The sequence below is a fragment of the Gekko japonicus genome, unplaced genomic scaffold, assembly GCF_001447785.1.
Source record: "Gekko japonicus isolate JY-2015 unplaced genomic scaffold, Gekko_japonicus_V1.1 scaffold40, whole genome shotgun sequence".
Lineage (NCBI taxonomy): Eukaryota > Metazoa > Chordata > Lepidosauria > Squamata > Gekkonidae > Gekko > Gekko japonicus.
In genome coordinates, this window is record NW_015172554.1 from 1,454,126 (window position 1) to 1,480,363 (window position 26,238).

General features: G+C 48.1%; 1 protein-coding gene across 2 annotated transcripts in view; it reads right to left on the reverse strand.

Annotated features, from left to right (window-relative positions):
• Positions 1-3,934: 3,934 nt before the first annotated feature.
• The window catches only part of ARRDC1 (arrestin domain containing 1), an 89,599-nt gene continuing 67,295 nt past the window's right edge, over positions 3,935-26,238 (reverse strand). The window contains exons 3-9 of one of the 2 annotated variants that reach the window (XM_015421162.1): positions 12,694-12,744; positions 11,595-11,749; positions 9,643-9,825; positions 7,706-7,882; positions 6,501-6,903; positions 6,200-6,415; positions 5,694-5,764 (exon numbers count right to left, since the gene is read on the reverse strand). In XM_015421162.1, coding sequence (XP_015276648.1) covers positions 6,249-6,415; positions 6,501-6,903; positions 7,706-7,882; positions 9,643-9,825; positions 11,595-11,749; positions 12,694-12,744 — 1,136 coding nt within the window. In that variant the 3' untranslated portion in view covers positions 5,694-5,764; positions 6,200-6,248. Of the gene's footprint in view, positions 5,765-6,199; positions 6,416-6,500; positions 6,904-7,705; positions 7,883-9,642; positions 9,826-11,594; positions 11,750-12,693; positions 12,745-26,238 lie in introns of both variants that reach the window. The other variant, XM_015421163.1, reaches the window with a different exon arrangement.

Consider the following 26,238-nt stretch of genomic DNA (forward strand, 5'->3'; position numbering starts at 1 on the left):
TTCCAAACTTTATTATGTATCTGATTTTTGGAATGTGATTACATTATAATAACATTTATATTATTTTTTTTAAAAATCCACTTTGGCAAAGAAAGTGAGGTTGCACAGAAGGCAGGTAAGCTGTGGCTGCGACACAACATGCAATGTGAATCCAGAGAGAGGAAATGGCTCTTGGAGGGTCAATGTATTCCTCTCTCTATACAAAGAAATCAAGGATTGTCCCATGGTCACAATCCTGCCTGAACCAATGGGAGAAAAAATTTCTAAGAGTGAGCCCACTCCAGTCTCCATGAGTACTTGAAAAAAAAAACAACCCACACACTTCCTTCACTTTCTTCAGAATCAGGAACTCATGACCAATGCTCCCTTCTATGCTGCGGAGTCTTGTGAGCAAAAATTCTACTTTGTGAGCTGCTGGCATTAAAGTTGTGAACCAGCGATTTGGCTACTGCATAAATTAGTTTGCACTAGGGCCATCCTTCCTGAGCAAAGACAAAAATGTGTGAGCTAGAGGCTAAAAAACTGTGAGCTAGCTCACACTAACTCAGCTTAGAGGGAACACTGCTCATGACTGCTACCAGTGGAATTGGCTCTGGATTAGGAGACAACCAGGGCTTTCTTTCATGGGGGAATGCGCTGGAATGGAGTTCCGGAACCTCTTTGACAAAATTCTTTTAAAAGTTCGTGAGTGTTCACATTCAGATTGAAAACGTTGTTTCTTTCTTGAGAGTTCTGGCACCTCATTCCCCCCCCCCCCCCAAAAAAGAGAAAGCCCTGGAGACAACCATCTTTCAATAACACATCAAAGGGATGGGAGGTAAAATTAAGTGCCATGAGCAAGTCAGCCAGACCTCCATGAGGAATCGCAGAGGTGGGATTTATACGTCTAGATTCAGTGTGATTCTGCCTCACTCTTGCATTTCAGAGGGGAGCCGTGTTGGTCCAAAGTAGAACGGCTGGGGTGGAGTCCAGCGGCACCTTAAGAGACTGGGGGGGGGGACAAGCTTGGGAGAGTCAAAGCTCCCTTCTTCAGATGTCCTGCAGTCTATGGGCTATGTAGTGCATAAGCAGCCACTAGGGTTGCCAACTTCCAGGTATTGGCTGGAGATGTTCATCAGCAGAAAATGACCACTTTGGAAGGTGGCCTCTGTGGCACTGTACTCCACTGAAGTCCCTTTCTTCCCTTCTCTGACTCCATCCCCAAAACCTCCAGGTATTTCCCAACCTGGAGCTGGCAACCTTGACCGCCATTGGCATAGCTATACAACTGACCGTCTAAATGGTTGGCCCTAGGCAGGAAGGTGATGAGCTACAAGCCAGTCAGAAAGTATTCTCCAATTTCCCGTGAAGTTCAGTGTCCCAAGAAACCAGTTTCTCATTTTAACACACACGTACACACAGAGAGGTTCATACTCTTGTGCCTGCAAAGTTTGGAAGACCCTGGCAGAACCCTTCCAGCTCTGTGGTGGGCAGGGAAGAGGAGGGCAATGCACCTATAAGCGTTCCAGTGTCCGAGATTTTGGTTAAAAGCATAGATCCCACCCTTCCCTTATGATCAGAGGCAGCTATTACAACTGATCTCCAGGCAACAGAGATCAGTTCACCTGGAGAAAATGGCCACTCTGGAAGGTGGATTCTATGGTATGATACCCCACTGAAGCCCCTCCCCTCCCCAAACCCCACCCTCCTCAGGCTCCACCCCCAACATCTCCAGGAATTTCCCAACTTGGAGCTACTTAACCCTACTTAAAAGGTTAATGATTGCCTCATGAAAGCTTATGCCAGTCACAGACTGCATTGTGTCAAATGTAGATTGTTTATATGCCGAGGACACATGCACAATTAAAAATATATATATGGCATTACAAGTTCCACTAGAATTGTGTTTGTGCGCAAGTTGGATTTTTAATATATATTTTTTGCAGACGCCTCAAATGCAAATATTTTCAAGTGGATTGGATTATTCGTATTTCCAATTTTTGCAGTTTCCTACTGAAATATAACTTGCCCCATTTATTTATAGATTCCATTTCAAGATCAGGGCACAGAGACCTTCTGTAGTGATACACTTCAAAGTACACCAGGAATTAAGTTGCCTGTGAAAATGGAAATGGGAAGAGCTGTGTTGCCTCAACAGGAACACGCTGAACCATGGGTGGCCTCTCAGTCAAAATCTGATAGCTAAGAATGCAATCTTAGACATGCTTTATGGAGACATCCCACAGAATTATTATTGCCTGGAAAGTATGTATAAGATGGGTGGCTTTAGAAACTGAGGCAGGCCCCTGGTTTGAACCTTGTCTTAAGTTATGAACTCACCATGTAGTTTTAGGCCAGCCTAAACATTGTTATAGGGCAGGCATGTCCAACTTCGAACAGGTAGTGATCTATTTTTTCCGGCCAAAAGTGCTGGTGATCTACCACCATGAAAATAAAGTTTCAAATTAGATTTTAACCCACTAAAGTTGGGTTCCACCGCCCGCTCACATTTATAATGCACCTTCTGTCATTTACTGGTAAGCAAAATAAGCAAAAACAAAACAGAGAGATGAAGATCCAGAAAGAACTGCAAACATTTTTTTATTTTTTATTGAGTTATAACTTGAGCTACGGTGGCTCAAGTGGTTAAGACGCTGAACTGCAGGCTGTGGAAGGTCGGTAGTTCAGCGGTTCAAGACCCGAGTGTGCCGCATGACGAAGTGAGCTCCCGTCTCTAGTTCCAGCTCCTGCCAACCTAGCAGTTCGAAAGCAAGAAATTGCAAGTAGATAAATAGGTACCACTTCGGTGGGAAGGTAACAGCATTCCGTGCGCCTTGGGTGTTTAGTCATGCCGGCCACATGACCACCGAAACGTCTTCGGACAGCGCTGGCCCTTTGGCTTTGAAACGGAGATGAGCACCGCAATCCTAAAGTCGGATTCGACTGGCTTTCGAGCAAGGGAACCTTACCTTACCGTACCTAACTTTCTTTAATTGTGGGGCTGGTGATCTTCCTCTGACCCCTCCGCGATCTACTGGTAGATCTACCTGTTGGACATACCTGTTATAGGGATAATACTGACCTACTTGGCAAAGTTGTTGTAAGGATTGTGCAACAATGATAAATTGGAGGGCATCCATATGCCCTTGCTCCCAGCCAAATGAACTGAAGTGCATGGTAATATAATAGGACAGGGGCTTCTTGGTGGTCGCACCAACACTGTGGAATAGCTTCTCCCACATGGCTCATACGTAACCATGCAGTCATTTTTGGCATAGTTGGCTTTTAGGTAATGCTAATGGTTCCTGCCTCTTGCCTTGGCCTACTTCATATTTCCCCATGCTCATAATGCCTGTGTTTAAGTCGTCCACCACCACCCTGCTGCTATAAAACTGGGTCAATCAGTTTCATCCTCTGTTTTTTTTTAAAAATTTTTTTACGGAACTGTTTTCTTTTAGAGTGAGATTAGAGTGAGATGCTTTGGACGCTATTTGTCAGAGTTTTACACTGGTGTGTGTGGGGGGGGGGGGACAATGTTTTCTCACATATTTTACCTTCACAACAAATTAGAAGAAAGGTTAGTCGGCGGCTACTCTGAGAGTTCAAATGGGCGTGGCAGCTGAGTGGGGGGACTGAACTCAGACCTGCCCAGTCTAGCCTGATACTCTAACCTCAACACCACACTATCTCTACAAATTTAGAGACAGGGAACCATTGTAGTGAAATCAAATTAATGTGACAGTCACTATAGAAGGCATAACGTTTCCAAGGCTTTGGAGGGGGCGGATTTAATCAGGGCAGTAAAAAAAAACAGGGGAAGAAATTCCCAAGCATTTCAATTTTCTCAGAATAATTTATTAAATACATTAAAATTTGTGTTTGAAATTTCAACATTAAAACAAGTTGATCAAAAAAAGACACACAGACCAAAAAAAGAGGAGATAAGTCAGTCGTCTCTATAAACAGTCGGTGCAGTGAAAGTGTCAGGATTTGTGTCTGTGTTGGCAAAGCGGAAGAAGGGGGGGTTGAAGGCAGGAGATCGGCAAGCCGAAAAGAAGGGCTTTCATTCACAGGGCCAAATCACACCGGACTGGAACCCCAGGATCAGAAATCCTGGCGCTACATTTGCCCCCAGAAAGTCGTCATGGGTACTTGTCCATTGCTCCCCTATCAAGGCATCAAGGCAACCAACAGAACTGAATGTGCGTGCGTGTGTGAGGAGAAAGAAGAGTTAATCCACTTGCCCGGCACCGTGGCACCAATCCAGTTTTACCACCACCACCACCACCACCACCACCCCACATACACACAAGCTGTTCGTTGAAGGCCGAATGCCATGGCTGGAGTTCCAATTACAAAATCAGGCTGACAGCATCGCTAGAACAGCTTCTGATGGGAGCGGGCAGCGCTGAAGCCAGCCAGCTAAGATCAGAAGCAAGCCTTGGAATTGACTTTGGGCCCCAGGACATGGCTTGCCTCTGGAAACCGCCAGCTCACTTTGGAAGGCGCTCTTCTGGGAAGCGGCCAGATCGCAAGCCTCTTGGAAAAGGCACTGGCCAGCCATTCCCTCTCAACCAGAAATCACCAGGGATGTAAACAGCAAGAGCACTCGGCACGGCGAGGGCACTGCACACAACACAGAGCGTATTTGGGGGTCTTTTGTGTCTGGCGAGGCACATGGGTCTTGGTGCAAGAGGAAATGATGACGTCTGTTTTACAAAAGGATGCCTTTTTTCTTTCTTTTTTAAAAAACAAAGTCTCCTCCCAGTACGTGTCCAGCTTTACTCCTTGGGAGATAAATCAGAGGTAGAATTGGGGCGGAACCTTGATTGTTGGCAGTCCCCGGCCTGTTCGAAGCTGCAGTGATTTCAGTGGGAGAGGTGGTAAAGAGCGGCTTCCCCAGGCACTTAGAAGGAAGGCCCAGAGAGGCATTTTGAAGCTGACCTGGGCCACCAAACGGCAAGCAGCCTTGGGCATGAAGAAAGAGACTGCGCCGCACTGTCTCAGTGCTATATAAAAAAAGTTAATACCCATCTTCCTAAACTGCTGATCCTTCGACCTCCTTTCAGAGAAGGATCGCTCTGCTGCAAGCTGTGTGGCAGACCGTCGTGTGACTTAAAAAGATATTCAGGCAACGCCCTTGTCAATTCAATATTTCCCCCCTCCCTGCACGAGAAATCCCGTACTTGCTTCATGCCGTGGGAATCTGAACCAGCGGTACCCTTGCTGAACTGCTGCTGCTGCTCCCTATAGAATGACCTGCCGTTTTGGGGCAACCTTGGCTGTTTCGATGGGCACGCAGAGGAAAAGGGAGATTAACAAAAACATATTCGTCCACTTTTAAAAGTTTTTTTTTTTAAAAAAATCAGACCTCGCCATATGCGTTCCAGTTTGCACGCGGCTGATAAAGAGTGGCACTCAAAAATTTACACACACACATATATAGATATATACACAGACATACACCCACGATCCACACTCCATTCATACAAGACATCTTGGTAGCGTTTCAGTTAAGGCATCACAGGTGCTCAGATAGTAAAAGCAGCAAGGAAGATGGTGAACTGTACAGTACGAGGACAGAGACCGTCACGCAAGGCATTCTCCACGGAGCAGGCAAGTGGCAGCCTGGCGTCTTGGCAGAAACCGCCCTCCTGGGCAATGCGTGTGCGCTGTCCTCCCCCACCCGGTGTCAAGCCGGACGGATTCTTAGCCAGAGTCTAATTGCCGTTGCTCAGACTGGAGTTAGCACTGCTGCAACTTTGTTCGTAGGAAGGGGGTGCCTCTGGGGGGGGGGGAAGAGTAAAAAGAGAAGTGAGAGAGAGAAAAGAGTCAAGCAAGCTAGCTTCTCCCTCCTCCTCCTCCTCCTCCTCCTCCACCAGCCTAAGAAATGAAGTTTTAGACATGACGTTCTAGGAAATTTGGGCTACGACCAGTTCTCTCACAGCAGCCCTCAACTATTTTGCACCTGACACAAAGTGACCGAAGGTATGAAGTTTGTCTTAAATACTCAGACCACTTGGGTCTTTCCCAGGCCTGGTACCAGAGACTGAACCTGGGATGCTCTCCATACACTCCTTCCAAGGCACGCCCCCTCCCAAGAGACGCACAGTGCCGTTATCGGTGGCATGAGGCACCCTTATAACCAAGTCAGACCACTGGTCTACTGCCCAGTCTGGCTAGCAATGGCTCTCCAGGATCTCGATTCTTTTGCCCAAACCTGCTAATTCTTTACGTGGAGATGCCAAAGATTAGATCTGGGGCCTTCTTCATGCAAAAGGAGAATTCCTGCATCCTTGTCTTCTGAGGACACACTCACAAACACTGGCAAAAGAATGTGGGGGGCCGGTGGGGGTGGAATGAGAGGAATTCTGTCGGTGGAGGCCATGATGCGGACATGAATGGGGACAGAAACATCTGGAGGCTTCAGAGATACCTAAAGAAACGGAAGGGGTGAGCTCTATCACCAAGTTACAAGCCCCGGGAAGCTTCCCACTGAGATTGGGGACCCCACTACTTACCGTACGGGTATCCCCAAGTGCTGTACTCTGGAGGCAAGATCAGGGCGCTGGCGGTGGGGACCGGGACAACTGTGCCCTCAGCGAAATAAGGGACGGTCGCCCCTGTCGACAGGCAAAGCGTGGGATGGTTGGGGGAGCCCGTCTGGTCGGAGCCCTGCCTTGCGTCACTGAAGCTTAAGCCCGGTGCATAGCTGAAGGGCTGGTGTTGAGAGTGGCTTTTGGTGGGAATTGAAACACTGTCCAGGGGGTGGTAGCCACCGGCAGCCTCGTCGTCTTCTGGGGGGGCGCTCGGAATCACAATGTGGGCGGTCAACATGGACGGGTTTAAAGAAATTCTGTTCACAGAAATGTTGCCGATATAAATGGGGAGGGTGATGGAAACTGCTGGAGACTTCAGGGCAACCTACAGAAACAGAGGAGTGGGGAAGAGGGGGAAGAGACAAGGCAAATTGGAATCTGTTTATCCCTTACACACACACACACACACACACACACTGTGTCATCGCTTACTCTGGAATGGTGCACAGAGTTTTGCATGGGGTGACTGGCTCAGTCCCTTTGAACAGTGTGCCTCTTTGGGTTGGGGGACGTGAGGCTTGCCGACCCACCACAGGGTGCTGTCTGTGTGGGCCACAAGAGCTCACTTGCTGGGAGTGACCCAATGTTCCCTCTAAGCTGTGGAGTCTTGTGAGCAAAAATTCTACTTTGTGAGCTGCTGGCATTAAAGTTGTGAGCAGGCGATTTGGCTACTGCATGAATTAGTTTGCTCTGGAGCCCTCCTTCCTGAGCTAGGACAAAAATGTGTGAGCCGGAGGCTAAAAAATTGTGAGCTAGCTCACACTAACTCAGCTTAGAGGGAACACTGGCTGGGACTGCTGCCAGATGGTCTCAGACAAACAGATTTTGATGGCTGATGGCCAGTGCTCCCTCTAAGCTGTGGTGTCTTGTGAGTAAAAATTCTACCTTGGGAGCTACTGGCATTAAAGTTGTGAGTGAGCGATTTGGCTACTGCATAAGTTAGTTTGCTCTGGAGCCATCCTTCCCGAGCGAAGACAAAAATGTGTGAACTAGCTCACACTAACTCAGCTTAGAGGGAGCACTGCTTATGGCACCCATGAATCCATTCGGCAGTGTTGGACAGGGCTGCCACAGGCTCGAGGCCTAGCAGTGAGGCGTTACAGCTCTAGGCAGGATAGCGGTCTAACCTGGATGTAGTAATCAATGTGAATGAGACTACAGCCTTGCAGAAGGGACTGCGGCAGCGCCGGGACAAGGACCTGCTCCTTCCACTCGGCATGTTTCCAGCCCTTGACGGCTGAGCCTTCCACCTCCGCAATGGTCCTCAGGTCATAAATCCACCGCTTGGCTTTATAGGCAACTTTCTGCAAAGGAAAAGGGGGGAGGGGAGTGAGAAAGAAGGACAAAAAAATTAATAACTTTGTTCTGGTCACTGCTCAAAAAAGCCACCCTCTGACTCAACAAGGTTGTGAAACACACAGTCTACGGGTGACTCGGGTCGCAGAAGTTGGACAGAAACTGATAGGGGCAAAACCCTCAACGACACTACTTCCACCTTACTGCCTTGTATGTCCCTGACCTCTCTGCTGAATGTGAACTAGCCACTAAAAACCAGTTTGTCTCACAATCCGGAACGTGGAACAGAATATGAGTTACACAAAGGAAACAACTTCCTCTACATCAACCATTCTCCATTTCTGAATGGAAACAGTAGGAGCCCTTCCACATTTCTCCCTCTAAGACAAAATTCACAGAGAACTGGACCACTAGGTCCTATTAGGCACAGTAACCAAATGGTCAAAGAAGACGGGGACGGCAAAGGATGAGATGGTTAGACAGTGTCATAGATGCAACGAACATGAAATTGAGCCAACTTCAGAGGACAGCGGAAGACAGGAAGGCCTGGCGTGATCTGGTCCATGGGGTCGCGAAGAGTCGGACTTGACTGTGCGACTGAACAACAACAAGCCAAATGGAACCGTATTCAGGGGTGGAATCAGAGTACCAAATGCTGGGGAGGACAAGACAGGGCTGTACACCACCTTCGTGACCATCTTGAGAGTTTTCCAGACGCAGCTGGCTGCTGTTGGGAAGAGACTACTGATCTGGAGGGAGCAGCCATTCCAGGAAAGTATTTCTCGCCCACAAGGTCCCACGCAGTAGTTTATACAGGTGTGTCAAACATACGGCCCATGGGCTGGAACCGGCCCATCTGGGGCTCTTCTCCGGCCTGCGAGTAACTGGTCATTACCTTTACCGCCAGATGACAGAGGCTGTGCATTCTGTCCCTGTATACTGTCCCAGTGCTAATGCGTAATGGGCGGTGGAAGCAGGAGGGTGGGCATCAGGGAGCTACTTCAAGGCAATACTGTAAGACTGTGAATGTTTTAAGCATATTTGTATTTTGAGGGGGAAAATAAAATTATTAATTGGGTTTGCCTGTGTCCTTTATAAAGTTTATATCTCTGGTACCTGACATTACATTTTACGGCACACGTGGCCCTGCCCGACAAAGTGACATTTATGTCAGATCCGGCCCTCGTAACAAATGAGTTCAACACCCTGGCTTAAGGGATAACCCTGGATTGCCGGGTTGAGACCTACCGGTGGAACAGGCAGTGGGCAGGTTAAAGAAGCCACACGGATGATGCCCAGGAATAGTTCCAGGTCGCACTGGACAGCAAAATGTTATTGGCTACACAGAACTGGTGCGAAAACGGAGCTAAACTTGTAAGCGATGAATAAGGACGTCCTGGGTTCAAATGTCGCTTTAGAAATGCCACTTTGAAGTGAGTCCAAAAAACCTATAAAGTATTTAACTTGAATAGAATACTTGTGATGCATATAAGTTATAAGACTTGATGTGTGGTTATCACTTCTCTATAGGTTTCACATTTGATTAATGTATTACTCCGGTACTTTCAGTACAGTCTTCTGTTAGTTGCTTTATTTTATGTCATTTGATTTGTGTGGTGGATGTTTGTAAGTTCGCTGGTTTGTATTATATATAAAATGTTAAATAAAATAAACTTGAGACAGCAAAAAGAAAAAGAAAAAAGAAATGCTGCTCTGCAAAGCTGTTATTGACACGCATGCAAAAGCTCCCGGGTGCAGTCCCTCCTACCTGGATCAGACTGGCCACAATGGTGCTCGTGTCACGGCCAGATTTATTCTCAATCTCTGTTTGCAGGTGGATGACCTGCCCTACCACATAGCCCTTTTGATCCGTCGTTGCCGTCAGAACCACGTTGCCAGTTTTCACAAACTTGTAGTTGAACTTCTTAGTGACTGATGCAATGTTCGGGTGCTGCAGAGGAGGCACGCAGAATGAGAGTGGTCAGAGATCAAAGGGACACGTGTGGTCAGCCGTTAAGTTAGTCCCATGATCCCAGGTCTCCGGACCTTTGGCTGCTTCTACCACCCATGGGTGCGAAGATGCGCCACGGCAGCAACGGCAAGCGGGGCGTGAACAGCAGCCACACGTATCCGTCCCTATTGTGTTCGCCGCTGCTGCTCCTGTCCCACTCACCTCCCCCTTTTCCTCCACCACATCTGCACAAAAAGCACAGACATAGCTGTTTTCAGCACACACACCCCACACACAACCTGGAAGCCCCCCTCCCCTCTCCTCCCCTCCGCCTTTCCTTGTCAAAGCCCGCTGAGAGGTTACAGCGCAGCTCAGCCGAGAAAGGGGAAAATAAGCCTTCTAAAAGGGGAGAAGAAATGTAAAGCTCCGCTCCGCCCCACAATGACTGTAAGTGGATGCTCGGCCTGCAGCCCCCCCCCCCCCGCAGTTTTCCCTCTGAGCTGGATTAACGTGGATTTATTTTTAATCCGGCTCAAAGGGGGGAAAGAACACCAGAGGCAAATTGGGCACAATGTCGTCTAGATGCTTCCAAGTATGGATGGGGAGGGAGGGGGAGATTCCCACTGCACGTGTGGGAAAAATCCCTGTCTGGAGCAGCCTTCATTCGCCTTCACTTACCAGAGGCTTCCTAGTGATTTTAAAGGTAAAGGTTCTCTTGCTCAAAAGCCAGTCGTGTCCGACTCTAGGGTTGCGGTGCTCATCTCCGTTTCAAAGCCAAAGAGCCAGCGCTGTCCGAAGACGTTTCCGTGGTCATGTGGCCGGCATGACTAAACACCAAGGCGCACGGAACGCTGTTACCTTCCCACCGAAGTGGTACCTATTTATCTACGTGCAATTTCTTGCTTTCGAACTGCTAGGTTGGCAGGAGCTGGAACTAGAGACGGGAGCTCACTCCGTCATGCGGCACACTCGGGTCTCGAACTGCTGACCTCCTGACCTTCCACAGCCTGCAGTTCAGCATCTTAACCACTTGAGCCACCGCAGCTCTTACTTGCTGGTAATATCGGGTATGCATTTATATTAGGGCCAAGAATACAAATGGCCCTGGGGATCCATGACTGGATCCCCACAACGTGTCTTTCAGCCAAGACACCACCGGCTTATGCTGACCCCTCTTGGTTTTTCCAAGGCAAGAGATGAGCAGAGGTGGCTTGCCACTGCCTGCCCCTGCATAGCGACTCTGGACCTCCTCGGTGGTGTTCCCATCCCAGCACTATCCAGAACCAACCCTGCTTAGCTTCCGAGATCTGATACGATTGGGCTAACCTGGGCCATCCGAGTCAGGACAAAAATCCTTCCACGCCCCTTTCCCTTCTGCAGAGGTATATAGTGGAAAGCCCCATCAAGTTGCACCCGACTCATTATCCCGTCTGCAGGGTGCTCCGGGCAACAGAGGAGCAAAGAGGGTTTTGCCAGTGCCTGCCTCTGCATAGCAACCCTGGACTTCCTTTGGGGGGGGGAGGGTCTCCCATTCAAGTCCTGAGCAGGGCCAACTCCGCTTAGCTTCCAAGAGCCAAAGAGGCCCAACTAGCCTGGGCAACCCAGGGCAGGGCCCTGGACGGTCACCCTGGTCGAAACGGCTTCTCCCCCCGCAGAGTTGTTTGTTGCTCTGTGGAGGGTGGGGGAAGGGGGAAACAGGCAGGGAGAAGAGATCAGCAAAGCAAGCGGAAGAGAGACACGACACCTTCCCCACCTCCACCAGCCCTTACCTCAATCTCAGGGATATCGTTCAGGTTCAGCGGGCAAAGGACGTAGAAGACCTTGTGGCACTTGTGGCCCTTGGCAAATCTCGGGGTGTCTATCACTGCTTTGATCTGGTGCGTGACCTTCCCAAAGGGCCCTTCGAAGGACGTGGGAGCCGAAGCTGGTTGGCGCAGGAAGAAAAGGGGAGATGGGCAGAAAGCCAAGACACAAGGCCAAAAACGAAGCCCTGCGCACAGTCCAGTGTTCCCTCTAAGCTGAGTTTGTGTGAGCTAGCTCACAGTTTTTTAGCCTCCGGGCTCACAGGTTTCTGTCTTAGCTCAGGAAGGACAGCTCCAGGGCAAACTGATTTATGCAGCCGCCAAAATCGCTCTCTCACAACTTTAAGGCCCGTAGCTCCCAAAGTAGAATTTTTGCTCACAAGACTCCACAGCTTAGAGGGAGCATTGGCGTACACCCTCAGTACTAGAAGAGTTCAGTCCTGGGATTTAACTTCTCCGTATCAACAGAAAATTCACTTGAGGGATCTGTGTTATTTGATTTTTATCCGCTCATTCATCCAAGGAGCTCAGGGCAGCATGCACACCCACCCAGTGAGGTGGCTTAAAAGGCAACAGCCCGAGGTCACCCACTGAACTTCATGGTTTGAGTGGGGGTTTGGACCCCAGCTTCTCTCCCCAGCTTCAGCCCAGCCCTTTAACTGGGAAACGACACCGGCTCTCACTCTGCGTTCCACCCTTTCTCCAAGAAGTCCCAGGTAGAACCCTGGAGCATTATCCTGCTGTGAGGAAGGCAAGGCTGGGAGACTACCCAGTTAGCGCTGTTGTTAACGGACCTGTATGTGTCTGATATTTCATTACAACTTATCACTGGTTTTAAAACCCAAGTTTTATCAGCTTGAGAGGTTTCTTGGGCCCACCGCCTGCATAACAGTGTTTGAAATGCTTTTTAAAAAATGTGTTTGGAATGCAAGACTCTGCATTCATCGCCCTTGGATACCCAACATGGGGGAGGAGGGCATTAAATCAACAGGGACTCTGACATCGCAGTACAATTACCCGCCCTGATACCGGCCTCATCTGGGAAGCAGAAGAAACTCCTCCATACCTGGCAACATAAACTGGAAGGGAAAGGTGTGCTCGCCGGGAGACAGGAACCCTGTGAAAACAGAGACAGGAATGGAGGTGAACCAGCAGCCTATGCAGGCAGACGGCCAAACTGGAGCTCTCTGCTTATTTCAGGCAGACAAAAGGAGAACAGGCCGGATTCCACCCATCCACAGGAACATTCTTCATAGCAACAGTAACTGTCAAAGAACACATCCTCCCTGGGATAGGAAACAAACATGTGCACATAATAAACGCACACACCACAAGTAGGGCCAAAGTGTTTCAGCCGACACCTTGAACTGCCAAGGCAGGATATTCTGTACATTGGAAGAAAGGCTCGTGTGTTTACAGTTTGGGGCACGCAGAGTAACAGTGCTGGATTCATATGGAAGAAGAGTAGAAATACATCCAGAGGCACTAATATAACATGCCAGCAGCAGGGCCAGTTCTAGGTTTTGGCGGAGTTGAGTGCTTGGAGCCCACCACCTCTCGCTTGCATGCAACCACAGCAGGAGTTGAGGGTTTTCTAGAGTACTTTGCACAAGCTGCGGTGGCTCAAGTGGTTAAAATGCTGAACTGCAGGCTGTGGAAGGTCAGTAGTTCAGCAGTTTGAGACCCAAGTGTGCCGCATGACGGAGTGAGCTCCTGTCTCTAGTTCCAGCTCCTGCCAAACTGGCAGTTCGAAAGCAAGAAATTGCAAGTAGATAAATAGGGACCACTTTGGTGGGAAGGTAACAGCGTTCCGTGCGCCTTGGTGTTTAGTCATGCCGGCCACATGACCACGGAAATGTCTTCGGACAGCGCTGGCTCTTCGGCTTTGAAATGGAGATGAGCACCGCAAGCCTAGAGTCCGATTCGACTGGCTTTCGAGCAAGGAAACCTTTACCTTTACCTTTACCTTGCACAAGCATCAAGCAAGGCCTCTGTGAGGTTAGTGGACCCAGAATCTTCCAGAATGTGCCATAGGGTTGCCAGCCTCCAGGTGTTGGCTGGAGATCTCCAGGCAATAGAGATGATGAAGACGAAGTCTCTATTCACTCGGAGTCTCAGAGCGGTTTACAATCTTCTTCCCTTCCTCTCCCCACAACAGACACCCTGTGAGGTGGGTGGGGCTGAGAGAGCTCTGAGAGAACTGCTCTTGAGAGAACAGCTCTGAGAGAACTGTGGCTTGCCTAAGGTCACCCAGCAGCTGCATGTGTAGGAGTGGGGAATCAAACCTGGTTCTCCTAGCATCTGTGCTCCTAACCACTACACCAAACTGGAGAAAATGGCCACTTTGGAAAGTGGATTCTATGGCATTATTCCCCATTCCCCTCCCCTCCCCAAACCCCACCCTCTTCAGGCTCCACTCCCCCCCCCCAGGTATTTCCCAGCTCAGAGCTGGCAACCCTAATGTGCTGGGGTTCCTTTATTCAAGATGGAAAGCTAGAAGCCCCACTTTGATTCAGGGACAATGTTTCCTGCCAAGGCGTAAGGTGGAAGAACAGGCAACTGGTTTCTCCAAACTGAGAAGGAAGCAATGGTGGCCTGGCAGTCTAGCACAAGTTTCGCAGGAGGCAGCCTCCAGTTCGGTCCGCATGACCTCAAGAAGCAAGTAGCAGGAAAGGCCTTCCTCCATCTGAGATCCCAAAGGATCGCTGCCAGTCAGAACAGCCCATGCCAAGCTAGGTGGAGTCATGGGGAAATAGCATCATGTACATTCAGATGCTTTTTGAAAGGGGGGGGGTTGCAACATGTAAATCAGCACCTTTGCCATGGAACAGTGAGGCTTGCAGGATACAGATCAAGGAAACACACTTCCACAAAAGCCGCAGCAGACAACGAGACGCAAAATGGACACTCAGACTATTTATTTCATTACACTTATGAATCGCCTAATCCCCACAAGTGTTGGGCTCGAGGCGATTGGAAAGATGTAAAACTATTAAAACCATAAAACCATATCTGACATAATATACACAGTTAAAACAGGTGGCGGATTTTCCGCGCAAGCGGAGACCCGAACGAGCCCCTCAGATGAGAGGAGCTCGGATCCGGGGCGCTTTAGGGCGTTCCAGGGGGGAGTCTCTCTTTCGGTCGAGAGATCGGAGATTGAGACTCTCGCCATGCCCTGCCCCTTTGGACCTTGCTGCGTGAGCGACCCCGTTCTACGGGGTTTAGCGGAACAACCGGGCGTCACCGAGTGATGAAGCGAAAAAAAAATGGAAAAGAAAAGACTGGCGTAACTGTGAGTTGTCAAAATACAGAGAAAATGAACTAAGAACGTTTCCCCCCCCCTTCAGCGGAAAATGAGGAGGTTAATCCTCTATAAGCGAGAAAGAAAAAAAAAAGAAAAGAGGGGGGGAATGGACTGAGCGAATAGTGATGTTTTCCTTTGATGTACTTGAAAATAAGCAAGAGGTTTTGTTTCCCTGGAGCGCATTTTAAAAACTTTACTAAAAATAAAAAACAAGATGTCGGAGCTGGGTAAAGACAAGCGGAGGAGAAGGGAGGGACTTCCGTCTGGGCGTTTGTGTCAACGTGAGTGCCGGCTGTTTAATATTTGGACTGTGTATAGCTATGAATCCAACGGGGATTGTGAAGGAAAAGAAAAGCTTGAATTGTGACAGCGAAAAGTGCCTCATGAGCGCTTATAAAAGTCAACAATTGAAGAGGAGAATCCAGCGAAGGGACTGGGAGCGGATAAAAGCGAAATTGAAATTAATACCATTCTCAAAGCTGGAGATCTCCGGGCATGGCATGAAAGGAAGACGACTTATAGCACAGGAACTGAAAGAGTTAACAGCGACCCGAAGGAGGAGGGGAAGAAGCCGGAGGCAAGAGAAAAACAGAGGAAGCCCCTCCCGTCACTGAGAGGGGAAAAGTAACCAGCGCGTTAAAGAAGCGGTTCTGAATGTGCCTTGAAGAGACTTTTTAACAGAAATTCAAAGGAACATTACTAACAAATTAACATAGAAAGTAACTGGAATGGAAAAAAGATGTTTGACAACACGCAGAAGAAGCCTTTGATGATTGGACATTACTAACAGTTTAATCTAACAGTTAATACATCACTCAGCTTTCTCTTCCTCCCACTATATACCCTCCTTATCTTTCTTTTTAAGCGAAACTCCTCCCCTTTTTAGGGGAGTCAATAAAATCTTTATACAAAAAACAGGTGGCGGATTTTATGTTTTGTCGTTCCCTCCCATTCCTGGCCTGTGAGTGCTTCATGGGCACGGGGAGGGAATAACTTCACAAGGGATAGGAGATTCGGATAGGGTAAGGGTGCCAGCCATGACGTAAGCCGTCACTGTCCTCGGCCAAAAGCCCAGCGGAACATCTCTGCCTTACAGGCCCTGCGGAATTGCATCAGATCCCACGGAGCCCTGATGTCATTGGGCAGAGAGTTCCACCAGGTTGGGGCCAGGGACGAGAAGGCCCTAGCCCTGGTTGAGGACAGCCGGACCTCCTTAGGGCCGGGCACCACCAGCAAATTGTTCTGTGAAGAGTGTTGTGCTCTCCCAGGGGTATAAGGGAGGCGGTCCCACAGATACGTTGGTCCCAGACTGCTCAAAGAAAGAGATCCCATGCACAGATCCCACGCACTGGGGCATCCATACTTAAACACTGATGCATGTATACTGAAACCCTCCGCTTGCATGTCCAATTCCTAGTCTAAAGGGGGGGGGGCAATCCCTGCTAGATATTACACTGCAAGTCAAAATCCTTGGCAGTACACTCCATTTTGCTCCTGCCAACCTAGCAGTTCGAAAGCAAGAAATTGCAAGTAGATAAATAGGGACCACTTCGGTGGGAAGGAAACAGCGTTCCGTGCGCCTTGGTGTTGAGTCATGCCGGCCACATGACCACGGAAACGTCTTCGGACAGCGCTGGCTCTTCGGCTTTGAAACGGAGATGAGCACCTCAACCCTAGAGTCGGATTCGACTGGCTTTCGAGCAAGGGAACCTTTACCTTTTTTACACTCCATTTGCCACCTTGTCCCAATAGATGGCTACTGCCCTTAATTATCCAATATTCCAGTCCATTACCTAAAGGTTTTGATGCAGAGGCGGAGCATTTGAAGACAGCAGGAAAATCAGAACCTTGATGGATGACTTCCCAGTCCGACATTGGACTGTGTTCGGCTAGTCTGCCTAATACCCCATTTGGCCACTAGGTGGTAATCCGCAGCAGCTTTTCAACTGCATGTGCCTAGAGATGGAAGGACTTGACTTGCGGGCCCCAAAGGTATTCAAGATAGTGGCGCAGCCTATCTCGGGACACTCTTAGAAATGGCTTGCTCCCACATAAGTGCATACAGGATTGTGTACCTGTGGCTGAGCAGGCCCATGATTGGGCTATTATGCCACATGGGTGTAATTTAGCACTTAAGGATTCTGTTCTTGATGCATCAATTGCTGTTTACTGAACGGCTTTTTATCGCATCTTGTACTTTGTTGTTGGATTATGCCGTTTTACTGTGCAATTTTGTAGATTTTATAGTATTGACTTGTGTTTACCTTCTGATCTTTTATTGTCAGACGCTTCAAGCATCTTTTTGGAGGTAGTGCCTAATAAATACCGTAAATCATTCAATGGGGCCCTTTTAAGTCTTAATCGCCTTCAGGATAGCAAGCACAGCTCTAAAACTTCTAAGAGTTTTGTATTCAGTTAGGAAGTTCACACACAAATATGTTTAGATCAATATTAAGTCAAATGATGTTATCTTTAGACTGTAATGATAAGAAATTGATATAGTTGATGATATGAAGCAATTTGGAGCGGGGGGGAAGCATTGCGGGAAGCCACCGGAGGGAGGGGAGGAATTGGGAACGGGGTAGACAATTGATAGAATGAAATGATTTAATTTTATATGTTGTATTCCTGAGAAAATAAAATTTGTTTACCAAAAAAAAAAAAAGGAAGTTCACACACACATGGGGGGCTGGATATGCAAGGCAGCCAGCAAAGTGAGTGGTGCTGTGTAGTGGTTAGAGCGCTGGATGAGGATCTGGGAAAACAAAGTTCGAATCCCCACTCCTGCCATGGAAGCTTCCTGGGTGACCTTCAGCTGGTCACACACTCTCAGCCTAGCCTACCTCACAGGGTTGTTGTGAGGTTAAAATGGAGGCGAGGAGAATTATGTAAACAACTTTGGATCCCCACCAAGGAGAAAGGTGAAGTATAAATGTAAACACATAAAATAAACTTGCGCTAAGAAAAGGGAGTGAAATTTTAGTTAAGAAAAGGAACCTGAAAGCAACTTATAAAATCTTGCACGGGACGGAGAAAGCCAAACCTGAGCTTTTTCTTCCCCACAATGCTAGAATATGGACGTTACCCAGTGCAATTGATGGACAGCAGATTCAGGAGAAAATTATTAATTGTATGAAGAAGAAAAAATAGAATGACCTTATGGAACTCACGGCCACAGTATATGGCTCAGGCCATTGTGATAGATGGCCTTAAAGTGGGACGGGATGAATTCATGAGAAAGACGAATACCTAGCTATTGAGACTTTTACAAAAGGTGCTTCCTGCATGTCTGACACACTAGGGAGAAGTCCTATTTGCAGGGCTAGCTGCTTGCACAATAACTTGACACAGGAGGGAGGGAGGGAGGGAGGGAGGGAGGGAGGGAGGCCAAGATACTGCACTAGGATCATGTTCTCTCTGTCACAGGCAACCTCATCATCACAGAGAAAGAAAAGAAGAATAAATAAGCCCAACCGGAGGGCATGAAGGTGAACTGCTTCAAACCACACCACAACCCACAATAAGTGCTTGCCAGAGTTGCCAGGAGTCTTGATGCCGTCAGCCGATGTTGACTTTAGCCAGGGACACTGTTTGCTAAAGAGGGATCCCTTCCAGCACAAGCTATTGTTGTGAAGAAGCCAAGGTTCCCTTTTCACAGATCAAAGGTACGTTTACAGAGTGGAGGAGACTGGGCTATTTGGCTAATTAAAAAGAGTGGACAACTTTCTGCTACTTTGGAGTTAAAAGCTGGTCACAGCAGGCTCTCTTCCAAACAGGCTTCTGGCTTGTGCACAGCCTGAGCGCATCTGCCTGCCTGCTTCATTCCCACGATCCTATTACTTTTCAAGGGTGTCAAAGGTACGTCTCATGGGCCAGACAGGGCTCTTATCTGGCCCACAAGCAACTGATTACCTTTGCCGCCAGATGACAGAGGCTGTACATTATGTCCCTGCATACTGTCCCAGTGCTAATGTGGAACAGGCAGTGGGAGCGGGAAGGTGGGCATCATGGAGATACTGTAAGGAAATACTGTAAGAGCGTTAATGTTTCAAACATGTTTATATTTTGAGTAAAAAAATAAAATTGTTAATTGGGTTTGCCTGTGTCCTTTATAAAGTCTACACTAACATTTAAAGAGCTAGGACGTACCTACACTGGGTAAATGTGCTTGTACTAGTATGATTTTGTTACAACAAATATTAACCTTTATTCCTTAAAGCATAATTGTGGGGGAAACACTAAGTTTTGGACACAATCAGGGGTCATTTCCTGCAGGAGCGCACAGGAGCGGAGCTCCAGCAGTAAAGAGCCCAGGGGGCAGGGCACATGCAACAAGCCCCACCCCCTGCTCTCAGCAACCCTCAATCAGAGCAAGAAGCAGCCAGGTAAGCTGCAGATCTCCCCCCCCAGCCCTCCGGCCCAAAACAGTCCAGTGGCACCTTTAAGACCAAGTTTTATTCAGGTACAAGCTCTCCCTCCTCTGCGAAGACAGATCTGCATGTCCCCCCCCCCAATAGCTAGCAATCCAAAACAGTCCAGTGGAGCCTGAGCCTTCTGACACACTTCTGGTGATGTCAGGGGGTGTGGCATATGCAAATAAGTTATGCTAATGAGTTATGCTAATGAGCTCCTGCACCTCTTTTTCTACGAAATGACCCCTGGACACAATGTCTGTATGACCACTATTACATGATCCTTGCATAACTCTGTATTTTAGTTTAGATATTCCCAACCCTCTTACCTTTGTAGCCTGTAGTTTAAAAGCAATAAAAAAGTATTTTTAAAAAGTCTATATCTCCAGTACCTGACGTTACATTTTACAGCACGCATGGCCCAGCCCAACGAAGTGACATTTATGCCAGATCCGGCCCCCATAATAAATGAGTTTGACATCTCTACTTTAGATCATGATCTGTTCAGAGGCTTTTCAGGGTGTCCCTCTGCAGGGCTGGCTCAAGTTTCGGGGGGGGGACTAAGCAAGATATGTCACCCCCCCAGCACTCTGCCTTCTCATGCACAAGCATCCCATCATGGATAAATGAGAAGAGTGTAAGTCTTTCCTGCTCCTCTAAGCCTTCCCCAGCAAGGTTAAAGCAAATGTGAAGGATCATAGGGGCCTCCACGGTGATCCCCAATTCTGTTTGAGAACAGACGGGCCAAGAATCTCTGCCGGGCGATGAACTGCAGCCCCTCCAAGCTGCCCACCCGTGCCAGCTCTGCCCCTGCCGTGCTAGGTTAGGCAGGCGGGTTTATTTTTAACCATCTGCACCTCATCTATCCCCCGAGGGCTCAAGACGGTTAACAGAAACCAAACAATTACATAAGTAACCAGTCCAAACACCTCAAACGTTTTAAGAAGATCCAACCCACTGAAAGCCTAAATATCCACAAACACAAAACATTCCACTACCAACATCACTGAACAGCCAAACAAAGCTCATTACTCCCAATATTCAAACACAAAACCCTTTGAAAAGGGAATGTTTCACAGGTCCCTCCTGAGAAAGAATAAAGATGAAGACTGTTACCTGTCCTCATGCAGAGAAAGGCCTATGAGGAAAGGCTGAGGGACTTGGTAATGTTCAGTCTGGAGAAGAGGAGGCGGGGGAGGGGGACACACACACATGATTTCTCTCTAAGTATTTGAAGGGCTGTTACTTAGAGGAGGGCAGGGAGCTGTTCCTGTTGGCAGCGTAGGAGAGGACTCACAATGATGGGTTTAAATTAAGGGTGAGAAGGTACTGGCTGGATATTAGGAAAAACCTTTTGACAGTAAGAGTTGTTCAACAGTGGAATCAGCTGCCTGGGGAGATGGTGAGCTCCCCCTCATTGGCAGTCTTTAAGCAGCAGCTGGACAAACACTTGTCAGGGATGCTCTAGGCCAGTGGTGGCAAACCTATGGCACGGGTGCCAGAGGTGGCACTCAGAGCCCCCTCTGTGGGCACGAGTGCCATCGCCCCAGCCAGTCCCAGACCATCATTAAAGTGTCAAATTCTCTGCCAAATAATTTAAAGTAAATGAAAGCATTTGGGATTGCTTTCCTTACTTTGTTTGGATCATCTTAAGTTAATGTATGAGTTGTTTTTTCTAAAGTAAAACCTCAGTATTCAGGTTAAATTGCCGTGTTGGCACTTTGAGATAAATAAGTGGGTTTTGGGTCACAGTTTGTGCACTCGGTCTCTAAAAGGTTTGCCATCACTGCTCTAGGCCAATCCTGCACTGAGCAGGTGGTTGGACTAGAGGGCCTGTATGGCCCCTTCCAACTCTGTGATTCTAGGGACCTACACAGAAAAAGGTCCAGCTTCTGAGGGAGGCCAGGCAGGCAAGAGCAAAGCAGCTCAGAACCCAGGAATTTTGAACGCCCAGACCTAGAACGGAGTCAAAATTTGATCAAGAAATTAAAGGCTCAGGGTCGGCAGGCACGGCAGGAAGTTTTCTCGGCCCTACATAACAAAAAGAGGAGCTAGTTTTGAAATTGGGGAAATGAAGCCATTTGTGGCTAACTGGAGTGCAGAAAGTTTGTTCCGCATGAAGTGCCTGGAAATCTGAGGAACTCTCTATTAATAGATCAATCAGGTCAATAAGTAACTTCTGTCTAAGCAACAGACACAAGATAAAGAACAGGAAATGTGCTAAGGAGTCCCAGTAGAACTAGCAAGGATGACAAAACCAGCTCAAAACCTTCACTAATCATTTGTGGTCGTCTGTCAGAAACAAATGTTGCTGATCCACCTTCAGAAGCCTCTGGGGCCGATTCAGACAATACACTGGGAAGGCTGCATCAGGAGCTACCAGCATTTCCTTTAGGTGACTAACCCGAACTGAGCGAGGCTCAGCCATTAGAACCCAGCACACCCTCAAAATACACCATCCCCAAGGATCAGGTGCTATCCAGGGATGCTTCGGTCTATGCTCTCCAACATGCCGGGAGCAAAGGGGATCTGCTTGCCGTCCCTGAGAAGGCTCACATTAACTGTGTCATCCACCCCTGAAGCAAACAGCTGACCATGGAGGCGTCACACAGTAGGTTTTACTTAATTATTTGCTACTGCACAAACAATGGGGTATTGTGGTTCATAAACTGGTTTGGCTTGTAACGCTAACCACTTGTGTGCACGGTTGAACTTCATCCCTCTAGAATCCGGAAAAGAACCCTGGGCACTGGGCACTAATCAGAGGAATGGAACACGGAGGAGGAGCCGAGAGGCTGGAATTTTAAGGTAAGTGCAGAGGTTTCGACCTCTGGGGTTGTGGCGTTGCACCGCCAGGACACTCATCTCTACACAGCTCGTGTACCATCTTCGTTTTGCAAGGTGTTTGGTGGATCAGACTTTGTTCACTGCTGCTGTTTTACATACCCGATTTTCTCCTTCTCATTTTTTGTCAGTCAATTTTGGATTTTAATAGAGATAAGCACAAAACATCACATGCAGTTTGCACATATTATCACAGTAATCCTTATAACAGCCACGTAAGGCAAGCTGGCATTGTTGCCTCCGTACTACATTAGGGGGGAAATGAGGAGGAGAGTCAGGCTTGCCTAAGCCCATCAAGGAAGCTGGTGGCTCCGGTGAGATCTAAGCTAAGAGCTCACTCCTCCTTCTCTTTGCCACTAGCCATACTAGCCCCCCATTTTCATTTTAAGTGTTAAATTGGTAGCTTCTTTGAGCAAATGATCTATTTGGAAAAGTGGGGTAGAGTTAATATTTAATAAACAAAATGAGTAAAGCTAACTGTTCTTTGCAGGGGTGATTTCTTGTGTACCCAAATTACATCGGTGACCTTGCAACATGAAATGGGCAATCCAGGAGTGCCGAAACCAGCCTACGTAAACCAGTGCCAGAAACACTGAGAACTCCCAATTGTCCTTCTCCATTATGAGAGGCTTTGTTTAAAGCTGCCCACGATTTCTGCTGCACTATCAAGAATTTCTCTTATCAGCTTGCTTTGTCTGGAAGTGTGTCCTCTTTCACAAGGGAACCCAGTGGCTCCATGTTCAAGCTGGCTGGGCAAGGAACAGCTGCTTAAGAGCTCACTTGCCGGCAGTCCCTGCTTCAGGTCTCACTCAGCCAAGCGTTGATTGAACTGCCCAAGGCAAAACATTCTCTCCCCCTTGCAAGACCGAGATAATATGTTTGCAGGAAGAAGCATTGCTGCACTCTCCAAGGGTGCTGGATGGATGGAATGCACTCTCCTTTCCTTCCTTTCCCTGAAACTTAACAGCCTACAAGCCATACGTTGGAATATTTCATAAGAAGGAATGTACTACTGTAATGGGAAAGGGCCACAGCTCAGTCCTCAAGCACCTGCTTTGCCCACAGAAGGTCTCTAGTTCAAGCATCTCAGGCTTCAAGCGCCAAATCTGACCTTTCTGTGCCCGAAATCCTGAACCACCGCTGCCAGTCAAAGCAGACAGCAGGGATCTCTACAGACCAAGGACGGGACTTCCTAAACCGCTCCCTAAGGACAAGAAAGAGCCTCTTCTCTCGATCCTGTTGTGCTCAAGATCCCCCAGGGCCGTACAAAACACCTTGCCTTCTCCTACCCTCTCAGTTCTTTTCTTGTGTTGGGTATTACAAGTTGAAAACACTCAGTATATCTGGGGTTAAATGTCTGTTTATGTTACTCACAGGAAGTCACATGCTTCTCATGTAACCAATGTTCTTTAGATGTAGGAAGCCCGGGAATTTTCTCCCTGATCTAGGAATTTGATGGGGACTAAAGTGTCAAGGTGTATTACCATTTTATGGCTTCTCTTCCCGTCTTTGTTTGGTGTTCTGAAGAACAAGAAGAGTAGCCATAATCTCTCTCTCCTAGTTTTGTCTTTGTAGAGTAAGGATGTAGCCGATTATGCTCTGTTGTTATTTTCATCCCAGTTACCCTTCCCATGCTAGAATTTAGTAAAAACTTTATATTTTAATCACACATGGATTCTGAGTCTGAATTATTTTAATTTGGCTCTGCTGGACTATCTTATCTCTGCTAAATACCATTTTTTTTCAATATCTCACTATCACCCAACATCTCCCCCCCCCCCTTTTGGGCTTGATCATGCAAGCGAAGGGAGAAAAGGGGAAAGAGCTCCCCCAATGGGCAGCTGCACTGGCAACATCCCTCAAAAGGGTCCTGTGTGGCAGGTAGGTTCGGGGGAGCTCGCACAGCCTCTCCAAGGACTCGCCTCATTCCCAGAAGCAGGAACAAAGAAGCCAGTGTGTCTGTACACAAAAGCTTTTCCTGAAAATTTGCTCGCAGCTAAAAATACCTCTGAGAGACTGGGCGGGTGGGGGGAGGTCATTATGCACGGAGAGGCAGCTGGATTGGATTCCACCTGTAACTGGTCTCTTGCCATGTCCTCTCCTGTACGCTTGCGCATTAGAGTGCACACGTCCTTGGAGCAGGAAGCCAGAGCCGAGGCAGCTCTAAGCAAGACTGAAGACTCTTATTTGGGGGGGGAAAAAACATACAGAAGAAAGAGCATGCTTATGACTTGCTGGGAAGACGCATGGCATTCTGGGATTGAGCAAGAGGTCCCAAGTTGGGCGCTGGAGACAGAAGACCATAAAAGCAGTTAAAAGTGCGTGCTGTATAGCGCTAGCAACTTCGACCAACTGGCGACAGAATTAATGCTCCTGCACAGACTTCAACAGTTAAGGGAACCCAGTGGAGTGAGGGAGGGAAACAAGAGGATTTAAAAGTATGGACAGAGGTCCCGCTGTAAAAATTAACATTGTTACCCATGGGAGCAGACTAGCTCATTTTACAGCCTTTTGACTTATGTTAAGGCAATACTATTAGAAGCAACAAGCTGATGAAGCTTGTTCTGTACTGTATCCAGCTGAAAATGTTGCCTGCAGGGTGCAGTGGTTAAGAGCAGCGGACTCCCATCTGGAGAACCAGGTTCGATTTCCCACTCCTCCGCACGAGACCTGCTGGGTGACCTTGGGCCAGTTACACTTCTCTCAGAAGAAGAAGAAGAAGAAGAGGAGATTGGATTTATACCCCGCCCTTCACTTGGAGTCTCAGAGCGGCTTACAAACTCCTTTCCCTTCCCCTCCCCACAACAGACACCCTGTGAGGTGGGTGGGGCTGAGAGGGCTCTGACACAAACTGCTCTTTTTCAAGGACAGCTGAGCCAGAGCTTGTAACTGACCCAAGGTCACATCAGCAGGTGCAAGTGGAGGAGTGGGGAATAAAACCCGGTTCTCCCAGATTAGAGTCCGTGCACTTAACCACTGCACCAAACTGGCTCAGCCCCACCTACCTCACAGGGTGCCTGTTGTGGGGAGAGGAAGGGAAAGGAGATTGTAAGCCGCTTTGAGACTCCTTAAGGTAGAGAAAAGCGGGGTATAAAAACCAACTCTTCTTCTTTTGTAAGCACTGCATGTTAAAATGCTCCTCCATTAACAGCACGGAGCGGGACATACAGTTTACTGTATACTAAAAAAGATAGCTTGTCAGTGAAATGGCGATGACAGAAGTGCTAATTTTCAACTTGCAGGGATTTTTTTCAAAAAGTGTAGGAAATACCAAGCAAAATGTTCACAGATGAACCTGCTGCCTTATACTGAATCAGACCACTGGTCTATCAAAGTCGGTGCTGGCGACTCAGCACTAAACTACAGCTGTTGAAAAAGTACATTCCAAGAACCACAGCACACGTCCCGCCCACCCGTGCATATCACGTATGTTTCTCCTCCACTTTTTGTATGTTTTACTTACTCTGCAAGTATAAGGACAACAGTCGTGAGAGTCTGACCCACAAATCAAACAGTCATTAAGACTTATAAAGAATGCTATCTATGAATTACAACCTGAAGCACTACAACATGATAAACCAATCATAAGAAAATCCTTGAACCAAGGTACACAATCAATGTCGTCTCCGGATTATATAACAACGTTTCAAAAAATGGATCTTCTTCAGGAGATATTATAATGGTGCAAAAGCTCTCTTTCATAAGTGCTAGACAACAAAATCCTTATACTAATAGCGAAGTTGCCCCCGTGAGTGCGGATATCTAAATCCGCGCTCCAGGGGCAGCTGGGGGGCAGGGAGAGGTGTGTGTACACGTGGGCCAGTCCCCACGTGTGCACAAAAATAAAAAAACTTGAAAAAAAATTCGGGGGGATGTTTAAATCCCCCCGAAAGTGACAGAGCGTCCCCTGTGCATGCGCAGGGAACGTTCTATAGCTGGCCTCACCGCCGCCACACCGCCTCCTCCTCCTTGGAGCCGGGCAGCCGGCCGGCCAGCTGGCCGGGCGGGGGGGACCAGCCTCGCCGCCGCCGAGCCCAGCAAAGGGGGG